This window comes from Lucilia sericata, unplaced genomic scaffold (genome assembly GCF_015586225.1).
Source record: "Lucilia sericata isolate MDLA Ls3-8-SP2 unplaced genomic scaffold, ASM1558622v1 Contig001723F_arrow, whole genome shotgun sequence".
NCBI lineage: Eukaryota > Metazoa > Arthropoda > Insecta > Diptera > Calliphoridae > Lucilia > Lucilia sericata.
Genome location: NW_023995629.1, coordinates 34297 through 44450, shown reverse-complemented (window position 1 = coordinate 44450; position 10154 = coordinate 34297). Strand labels below are relative to the sequence as shown.

General features: G+C 39.7%; 3 protein-coding genes across 5 annotated transcripts; 2 read left to right on the top strand and 1 right to left on the bottom strand.

Moving 5' to 3' along the window:
* The first annotated feature begins 230 nt into the window (after positions 1-230).
* LOC119612513 (regulator of chromosome condensation) lies at positions 231-2747 on the top strand. Its single transcript, XM_037968320.1, has 3 exons — positions 231-376; positions 450-667; positions 731-2747. Exon 3 carries the CDS (start codon positions 768-770, stop codon positions 2331-2333), a length of 1566 nt encoding a protein of 521 aa, XP_037824248.1. The 5' UTR covers positions 231-376; positions 450-667; positions 731-767; the 3' UTR covers positions 2334-2747.
* A 1277-nt stretch (positions 2748-4024) lies between these two features.
* LOC119612514 lies at positions 4025-5618 on the bottom strand. Of its 2 annotated transcripts, none has more exons than XM_037968321.1 (2): positions 5600-5618; positions 4025-5146 (listed from the first exon to the last, which is right to left on the bottom strand). In XM_037968321.1, exons 1-2 carry the CDS (start codon positions 5607-5609, stop codon positions 4218-4220), a joined length of 939 nt encoding a protein of 312 aa, XP_037824249.1. In that variant the 5' UTR covers positions 5610-5618; the 3' UTR covers positions 4025-4217. The 2 variants fall into 2 exon arrangements, with proteins under 2 accessions (XP_037824249.1, XP_037824250.1); XM_037968322.1 differs by lacking the exon at positions 5600-5618 and adding an exon at positions 5280-5593.
* Positions 5619-6940: 1322 nt separating this feature from the next.
* Positions 6941-8037, top strand: LOC119612515. 2 transcript variants are annotated; one of them, XM_037968323.1, is made up of 2 exons: positions 6941-7021; positions 7095-8037. In XM_037968323.1, the coding sequence occupies exon 2, from the start codon at positions 7129-7131 to the stop codon at positions 7609-7611; it is 483 nt and encodes a 160-aa protein (XP_037824251.1). In that variant the 5' UTR covers positions 6941-7021; positions 7095-7128; the 3' UTR covers positions 7612-8037. The 2 variants fall into 2 exon arrangements, with proteins under 2 accessions (XP_037824251.1, XP_037824252.1); XM_037968324.1 differs by having other exon boundaries at positions 6948-7008.
* Positions 8038-10154: the final 2117 nt, after the last annotated feature.

The following is a 10154-nucleotide window of genomic DNA, read 5'->3' as shown; positions in this document are numbered from 1 at the left end:
GCTACGCTCCCGTATTTCTTTTATATACTATCTAAATTCTCGTATAGTTGCATAGCAATTTGTAAAAAAAAACACAAAAAAATTGCATTTTATTTAAATTAGGACTTAGTTTTATCAGGTACTTATATGTAGTTTTAGCACGCATGTATACATGTGTCCTAAATTTCAACCAATTAAGCTGCTGGAACTATTCTTAAATTAAAAATCTTCCAAAATTTTGCTGAAAACTTAGCCGCCGTACTGCCAATTTTATTCCGCCGTCAACATTTTTTCGACGTTTATGTTTGTTGGCGCAGATCTCTGGTGACAGCTGCATTTTTTGTGCACATTTTGCACACCGGTGTTTTTCCCGCGCACGATTTTTTGTACAAAGCAGGTAAAAAGAAAAATAGTTGAACATTGAAGATTATTGCCCAACAAAAAAAGGTAAAATTTAAATAATTCTGCAGATATATCTTTCTAAACATCATTAAGAAATCAGATTGCGAAGCAAACACACTGCATTCAAGGCAATTGCAGTCCAAAAATATTACGCGACAGAAATTCCCCCGAAAAACAAGCTAAAGTTGTGAAAACTTTATTGCGTTTCCACATTTATCAGGCATAAAACAAACGAAAAAGAGAAATAACGAGAAGAAAAAATAAAAACGTTTTCGAAAGATTGTTGGTGAGTTGTTTGTGTTCAATAAATTTAAGTGAAAAATTTTCTAATTTCTGGTGCATTTTTTAGATTTATTAAGAAAAATAAATATTAAAACACATCAAAAATGCCACGCCTTGCAGTAAGAAGAAAAGCTGAACCCATCGAAGTTGACAACAATAATAAAGGTGAAAATGAAGCGCCAAAATCAAAGATGCAAAGATTATCGTTTCAGTTGCCTTTACCACAGAGACCACGTGTTGTGGGGCGTGCTTTAGTTTGTGGCCAGGGCGACATGGGCCAACTGGGTTTGGGGGATGACGAGTCCAAATTTGAACGCAAACGACCGGCTTTGATAGATAAAATCACAAATGTGGTAGATGTTAAGGCGGGTGGTATGCACAATTTGGTATTGACACATGATGGTCGCGTTTATTCATTTGGTTGCAATGACGAAGGTGCTCTTGGCCGTGACAGCAGCGAAGAAGGTTCCGAATTTGAACCTCGACCCATAGATTTGCCCGGCAAAGTATTGAAAATCTCGGCGGGTGATTCGCACTCGGCTTGTTTACTGGAAGATGGCCGAGTTTACGCTTGGGGTTCATTCCGAGATTCTCACGGCAACATGGGTTTGACACTGGAGGGCAACAAACGTTTGCCCATTGATGTTTTACCTGGTTTGACTTGCTGTGACATTGCCTCGGGAGCCGATCATTTAGTTATCTTAACTTGCCAGGGCAAAGTATATACCGTGGGCTGTGCCGAACAAGGACAACTGGGTAGAGTATCTTTGAGATCTGCCTCCGGCGAGGGACGTAGAGGTAAAACAGAATTATTGCGTCCTGGTCTGGTAATAGTTAAACGCGGCAAACCTATAGAAGCTATATGGGCCACCAACTACTGTACTTTCCTAAGAGAATCGCAGACTGGCAATATCTGGGCATTTGGTTTAAATAATTACAAACAATTGGCCTATGCTAAAGACATGTCCACCATCATCAATCCCATAAATACGAAATTTGAAAATATCAAACAGATTGCAGGTGGCCAACATCACACTCTAGTACTTAAGGAAGATGGCTCGGTGTTTGTAATTGGTAGAAAAGATTATGGCCGTCTGGGTTTGGGATCAGTACCAGAAGATGTAACTGACCTACAGCCAATAGCTGCCTTGAAAGGCAAAAAGATCGTTAGTGTTTCGTGCGGTGAGGCTCAATCTTTTGCCCTCACTGACGATGGAAAATTATACTCCTGGGGTATGGGTTCCAATCACCAATTAGGCACAGGTTCAGAAGATGATGCTCTGGAGCCAGTATTGATTGTTAGTAAGCAGACAGAGGGAAAACGTATTATAAGAGCCGCCAGTGGTGGCCAGCATAGCATATTTTTAGTGGAGGATGAAAATCAACCTGCCTTCGAAGAGGTTAAGGAAAAGGAAACCGAAAAGGAGAAACCTGCTGCAAAACAAGACAAGAAGAAATCTGCCAAGGAAGCTTCTACTAAAAATATAGTAGAAACTGAGAAGGTGGATGAAGATAATACAGCAGATGATGCAAAAGCCAAAACAAATGGCGACAAAATACCGGAGGAAGATGCAAAATCAAATGCAACAGATGATGATAAAAAAGAGGAAGATTCCAAGGCTTCAGCAGCAGCACCACCACCAGCTAAAAGAGGACGCAAGAAAAAATAAGTTGTCCGGTAAGACAAAAGGTCATCATCAATACCCAAACAACAACTGCTAGTACATAATAAAATTAATATGACTTAAGTAGCTATTGTACTTTTTTATATACAACTATTATTCTCCTTTAAATAATAACCTCTAGTTTTTCGTTTTGTTACTTCTAACACAATCTAATCTATAAATTTAAAATTAAATTTGATTATAAGATTGTATTGAATTGATTACCTCATGTTATATGCATACTATTATTAACTAATTTCTTTTACTTTTATCTCAGTTAAAAATCCTCCTTTAACTTTGACATTTTGAATTGGTAATAGTATGTAATTTTGTATTCTTTTCTTAAACCAAAAAAAAAAAAAAAAAAAAACTTGTAACTTGTTTTTAAAACCTTAATAAAATCAACAACCTAGACTCTCATTCCCCGCTTTTATGTTTAATTTGTTTATTCTTTTTTCATTTGCTTTTTTGTTTTTCCTTAACCCTGAAATATTTTCCTTTATTAAGTACATAATATATTTTTTGTGTTGTGTTTTCCCGCAACATTTGTTTGCTGAATATTTTTGTCTTTTTGTTTTATTAAAATAAAAACTACTACTTAAGATGACTTTCTATTTAAATTTTAAGTTTATTATTTGCGTTTTTTTAAATTTATGTACATACACGTTTCATGTGTAAGTTTATTTTTTGTCTTTTGATTTGATGAAATAAAATAAATTGTTTGAAAATAAATGTAACAGACGCTTGTTGTTGAAATCACGTTAAAAAGTGAAATGCTTATGGGGTATAGAAACATAGATAGATAGATAGATAAATAGATAGATAGATAGATAGATAGATAGATAGATAGATAGATAAATAGATAGATAAATAGATAGATAAATAGATAGATAGGTAGATAGATAGATAGATAGATAGATAGATAGATAGATAGATAGATAGATAGATAGATAGATAGATAGATAGATAGATAGATAGATAGATAGATAGATAGATAGATAGATAGATAGATAGATAGATAGATAGATAGATAGATAGATAGATAGATAGATAGATAGATAGATAGATAGATAGATAGATAGACAGATAGACAGATATATAGATAGATAGATAGATAGATAGATAGATAGATAGATAGATAGATAGATAGATAGGTAGATAGATATATAGATAGATAGATAGATAGATAGATAGATAGATAGATAGATAGATAGATAGATAGATAGATAGATAGATAGATAGATAGATAGATAGATAGATAGATAGATAGATAGATAGATAGATAGATAGATAGATAGATAGATAGATAGATAGATAGAAAGATAGATAGATAGATAGATAGATAGATAGATAGATAGATAGATAGATAGATAGATAGATAGATAGATAGATAGATAGATAGATAGATAGATAGATAGATAGATAGATAGATAGATAGATAGATAGATAGATAGATAGATAGATAGATAGATAGATATATAGATAAATAGATAGATAGATAGATAGATAGATAGATAGATAGATAGATAGATAGATAGATAGATAGATAGATAGATAGACAATTTCCTAGTGTTATATGAAAATCACATTATGAATACATATCAATTCTCAATACTCTCAATACCTTTTTACTAAAAACAGTCTTATGATAATTAAACTAAAATCACTTAAAAATTCAGAAATTATACTATTTAAGGTTTTTGGAAATGTGCTATTTATTATATTATTTAGGCAGACTTTACAAGTCTCATATCACATTCATAGCTTAAAAACTATATTTACTTAAATAAATAAATTAAATAACTTACATCTACATAAAAGTTACTTTGCAAAAGTGCAGACAAAGATATATAAAGTTTCTAAATTCTTCCAGATAACAAAATTTAATAATTAACATCCAATCGCAGCTTCAAAATGCGATTCTACCATCTTGCAGCACATTTCAGGCGTAATTTTGTTCCATTCTTTCAGCAAAGCTTTTTGTAAACTAGTTTTGCATTCTATAGTATATTTTCTCATTTGATATTCCAAATATAATAGCAAATTTTCTAATGGATTAAAATCTGGACTTTTATCTAGTTTGGTAAGATTTTTTGCATGCCAGGCCTCCACATCCTGTTCGATGTAAAAAACATTGTGGTGTAATCCCAGTTTTGTTGAGTTAGCATCAGATCTTTCTGCTAAAATAGCGGAAAATAGCTGCTGGTGTCTGATTTCATGATAAAATCTCAAATGTCCAACTCCGTGGGCTGACATACAACACCAAACCATGACAAAATCAGTTCTTTGCTCAGACCACGCCATACGCCTGCCATCTAAACCGAAAATGTTGAACTCGCTAAAGACAACGTTTTTCCAAAAGGTTATATCTTTATTAAGATAAGTCTTTGGCTCAGGATCTTTTGATTTCGCTTGAACCGTAATACGTCTCTGCCAATTATGCTCTCTTAATACCCGACGAACAGTTTCATCAGAAACATTTATATTTAAATGTTTCCGCAGTTCTTTATTAATCTCTGGTGCAGATAGATGTGGATTTTCGCGAATTTTATTGATAACTTCTTTCTCTTCACACTTTGACAGTACCTTTGGACGTCCCGATCTTGGTAGATTTTCAATGGACTTTCGTTTTTGAATTTGTTTTATAATGTAGTTTATTTTTCTAGGAGTTCGATTAACAATTTTCGAAATACTTTTATTGGAGCGACCTTCATGATGTAGTTGTAAAATTAACTTCTTTTCAGAATCGTCATACTCTTTTCCTTTGGGCATTTTTGTAAAGTGTGAACGCAGCGATGTTAAACAATAGAATAATACAACTTTTATGAAATTAAGGGTTTATAAAGCATCAAAGAAATTTTTTTTGTTGTTTGCAAAAAAAAAAAAAAACTCAACATAACAGGTAAAAATTAAATTTGAATTTACAGGTCAAAAAAGTAATTTGTATATTACCTTTTCTTAACGATAATTTTGTTTTTTTTTTTTTTTTTTTTTTTTTCAGAAATAATATTCAAAAAAACAGGTAAAAGTAAATTTTTATCTTCCAGCAGTGTAAAATAGGAAAATCAAGCAAATAATAAACAAATTTTTGTGCATTTGTTATTGCACTTTATTATTTTTCCCCAGAATTTGCAGTCCAATAAAATATTTTTGTTGGTTTTTTAAATTATTTTTTAATTATTTCTTGGAATTTATTATTTTGTTAAAAAGAACACGTGTTATGTATTTTTTAATTGTAATCTACAAAAATCATGTCCTTAGTGTAAACTTACATATTTGCATTAAAATGTTGATACGAAATAATAAAGCAATTACAAAATAACCCAGCAAAAAATTTTGCAGTAATACAAAGTGAATAAAAAATTTTTATGATTTCAAAATTCAAGATTTCCTAAATTCAAGCAGATGAAAAATTTCGAAACCCAGAGACCAAAGTATACTTTTCATATGGATTAATGTCCGTATGTGGACTCGTGTCATGAAGTTTGAAACGCTATAACAGCGCAAACATACCTTTATTTATAAAATCGGTTATGTTATCTGAAATCTAAATCTACTAAGTCGAACACTATATAAACAGCTAAACAGAGAAGCACTTAATTCAGAAATTCAAAAATCGTGGTGGTTATCATCACCTAAGGTCCACAAAATCAATATTTTTTTTATCATACACTTAAATATACATACATATTTATATAGGATCCAAAAACGAGATTAACTTATACTATAGGGCTATTTGTCCCCATACTTTTAGGGGCCATCTATCTATTTGTTCATCATATTAGGGATTCAAGATATTTTCGCCATATTGAAGTAGTAGTAACATTCCGAAGTTATAAATTCTGTTATGCCATTTGATGGCAATACTTGCTTAACCCTTTCAGGGTCAAAAATAATTTATGTCTAGAAAAAAACTTGAAAACTTATATTTAAGATAATTTGAGTATGCTGAATCCGGGAAAAATAATATTTTTTTGAATTTGAGTTTTCCCTAGTGAGTTATAGAAGGTCAAAGTTAAATGTCAAAAAGTACCACCAATATTTTTTATGAATTTTTTTTTGTAAAATGTCTTCTTAAACATCTTTCAATACAATACAATTTAAATCTGCATAGTCCGATCTCCTAAAATACAAATTTTTGACCATTAAATGAAGCTGTTTTTTAAACGTTGTTAAAAAGCACTTTTTAAAAAGTAGTCATAAGTGACAATTTCTTAAAATCTGATTTTTAAATACTTTAAAAATACGGAAGATCTTTCAAAATCTCAATTATAGATATAATAAAGTCTTCATTTTCATCTAAAAGAAAAAAATAAAACTAAAGTTAAATATTATACCCAAAAAATGCTTAAAAACAGAGTCTATTGTAATGTCGAATATATTCGACAAAACCACGGGAAGGGTTAAAAAGTAACCTTTATTTTGAAGCGCCTAACTTTACGATATCTCAAAAACAAATAGTGATAAGTTCCAGGAAATAATAAAAATACCTAAATAAAAACACAAGAAAAATGCAAATTACTTTTTTAAAAATTGTTATATAAAACAATAAAATGCACAAAATATACATAAATTTCTTTGAACAACAGGTAGGTAAATTACTTGTTTGATATACTGTATACCATTTCAAACGCATTAACTAGTAATAAAACATTTTCTAAGAATCTATGGGTAAATACAGGTAGATCTCATAAGTATGCGAATTTTCACAAACATACCTGTGATCCTTTATAAACCATTTACTTTCATAAACATTACATCATTTAGTTATTTATCATTGTTGCGTTAACACTTCACAAAAATGCCCAGAGGAAAAGAGTTTGATGAATCTGAAAAGAAATTCATTTTACAACTACATCATGAAGGTCGATCGAATAAATGTATTGCGAAAATTGTTAATCGAAATCCTAGAGCAATAAACTACATTTTAAAACATATTCAAAAACGAAAATCCATTGAAAATCTACCAAGATCAGGACGTCCAAAGGTGCTGACAAAAGGTGAAGAAAAAGAAATTATCAATAAAATTCGCGAAAATCCACATCTATCTGCACCAGAGATTAATAAGGAATTGCGAAAACATTTAAATATAAATATTTCCGATGAAACGGTTCGCAAGGTATTGCGAAAGCATAATTGGCAGAGACGTATTACGAATCAAGTTAAATCTAAAGATTCTGAGCCAAAGACTTATCTTAATAAAGATATAACCTATTGGAAGAATGTTGTCTTTAGTGAATTTAACATTTTCGGTTTTAGACGGCAGACGTATGGCAGGGCTTAAGCAAGTAGCTGATAATGTCATGGTTTGGTGTTGTATGTCAGCCCACGGAGTTGGACATTTGAGTTTTTATGATGAAATCAGAGACGAGCAGCTATTTTCCGCAATTTTAGCAGAGAGATCAGATGCTAACTCAACAAAACTGGGATTACATTACAATGTTTATCACATCCAACAGGATGAAGAGACAAAGCACAACGCCTGGGATGCAAAAAATCTTACCAAACTAAATAAAAGTCCGGATTTTAATCCATTGGAGAATTTGCTCTTATATTTGGAATATCAAATGAGAAAATATACTATAGAATGCAAAACTAGTTTACAAATAGCTTTACTGGAAGAATGGAACAAAATTACGCCTGAAATGTGCTGCAAGATGGTAGAATCGCACTTGGAAGCAGCGATTGGATGTTGATTATTCTTTATTGTTTTGATGTTTGTACTTTTGCAAAGTAATTTTAATTTTAAGTTATGGATTGGGGGGGAGGAAAGAGAAAAGGGGGAAGAAAGGGGAGAGGAGACGGGAAAGGGCGAAAGAATGGAAAGAAACAGCAGGAGGACGAAAAACGAGAAAACCAGGGCGGAAGGGGGACGGGAGGGGAGGGGAGAGAGAGCAGAAAGAGAGCGGGCGAGCGAGCGAGCGAGAGAGCGAGCGAGCGAGCGAGCGAGCGAGCGAGCGAGCGAGCGAGCGAGCGAGAGAGCGAGCGAGCGAGCGAGCGAGCGAGCGAGCGAGCGAGCGAGGAGCGAGCGAGCGAGCGAGCTAGCGAGGAGCGAGCGAGAGCGAGCGAGCGAGAGCTAGCGAGCGAGCGAGGAGAGCGAGCGAGCGAGCGAGCGAGCGAGCGAGCGAGGAGCGAGCGAGCGAGGCGAGCGAGCAGGAGCGAGCGAGCGAGCGAGCGAGCGAGCGAGCGAGCGAGCGAGCGAGAGAGCGAGCGAGCGAGCGAGCGAGCGAGAGACGACCGAGCGACGAGCGAGAGAGCGAGGAGCGAGAGAGCGAGCGAGCGAGCGAGCGAGCGAGCGAGCGAGCGAGCGAGCGAGGAGCGAGCGAGCGAGCGAGCGAGCGAGAGAGCGAGCGAGCGAGCGAGCGAGCGAGCGAGGCGAGCGAGCGAGCGAGCGAGAGAGCGAGCGAGCGAGCGAGCGAGCGAGCGAGCGAGCGAGCGAGCGAGCGAGCGAGCGAGCGAGGAGCGAGGAGAGAGCGAGCGAGAGAGCGAGCGAGCGAGCGAGCGAGCGAGCGAGCGAGCGAGCGAGCGAGCGAGCGAGAGAGCGAGCGAGCGAGCGAGCGAGCGAGCGAGCGAGCGAGGGAGCGAGGGAGCGAGGGAGCGAGCGAGGAGGAGCGAGCGAGCAGCGAGCGAGCGAGCGAGCGAGCGAGCGAGCGAGCGAGCTAGCGAGCGAGCGAGGAGGAGCAGCGAGACCGAGCGAGCGAGCGAGCGAGCGAGCGAGCGAGCGAGCGAGCGAGCGAGCGAGCGAGCGAGCGAGCGAGCGAGAGCGAGCGAGCGAGCGAGCGAGCGAGCGAGCGAGCGAGCGAGCGAGGAGAGCGAGCGAGCGAGCGAGCGAGCGAGCGAGCGAGCGAGCGAGAGAGCGAGCGAGCGAGCGAGCGAGCGAGCGAGAGAGCGAGCGAGCGAGCGAGCGAGCGAGCGAGCGAGCAGCGAGCGAGCGAGCGAGCGAGCGAGCGAGCGAGCGAGCGAGCGAGCGAGCGAGCGAGCGAGCGAGCGAGAGAGCGAGCGAGCGAGCGAGCGAGCGAGCGAGCGAGCGAGCGAGCGAGCGAGCGAGCGAGCGAGCGAGCGAGCGAGCGAGCGAGCGAGCGAGCGAGCGAGCGAGCGAGCGAGCGAGGCGAGCGAGCGACGAGCGAGCAGAGCGAGCGAGCGAGCGAGCGAGCGAGCGAGCGAGGCGAGCGAGCGCGAGCGAGCGAAGCGAGGCGAGCGAGCGAGCGAGCGAGCGAGCGAGCGAGCGAGCGAGAGGAGCGAGCGAGCGAGCGAGCGAGCGAGCGAGCGAGCGAGCGAGCGAGCGAGCGAGCGAGCGAGAGCGAGCGACGAGCGAGCGAGCGAGCGAGCGAGCGAGCGAGCGAGCGAGCGAGCGAGCGAGCGAGGGGGGAGGGCGAGCGAGCGAGCGAGCGAGCGAGCGAGCGAGCGAGCGAGCGAGCGAGCGAGCGAGCGAGCGAGCGAGCGAGCGAGCGAGCGAGCGAGCGAGGAGCGAGCGAGCGAGCGAGCGAGCGAGCGAGCCGAGCGAGCGAGCGAGCGAGCGAGCGAGCGAGCGAGCGAGCGAGCGAGCGAGCGAGCGAGCGAGCGAGCGAAGCGAGCGAGCGGAGCGAGCCGAGCGAGCGAGCGAGCAGCGAGCGAGCGAGCGAGCGAGCGAGCGAGAGAGCGAGCGAGCGAGCGAGCGAGCGAGCGAGCGAGCGAGGCGAGGAGCGAGCGAGCGAGCGAGCGAGCGAGCGAGCGAGCGAGCGAGCGATGCGAGCGAGCGAGCGAGCGAGCGAGCGAGCGAGCGAGCGAGCGAGCGAGCGAGCGAGCGAGCGAGCGAGCGAGCGAGCGAGCGAGCGAGCGAGCGAGCGA

What these genes read in the sequence shown, in the direction of transcription:
- LOC119612515 (XM_037968323.1), top strand. Translation starts at nt 7,129, where the DNA reads ATGCCCAGAGGAAAAGAGTTTGATGAATCTGAAAAGAAATTCATTTTA.
- LOC119612513 (XM_037968320.1), top strand. Translation starts at nt 768, where the DNA reads ATGCCACGCCTTGCAGTAAGAAGAAAAGCTGAACCCATCGAAGTTGAC.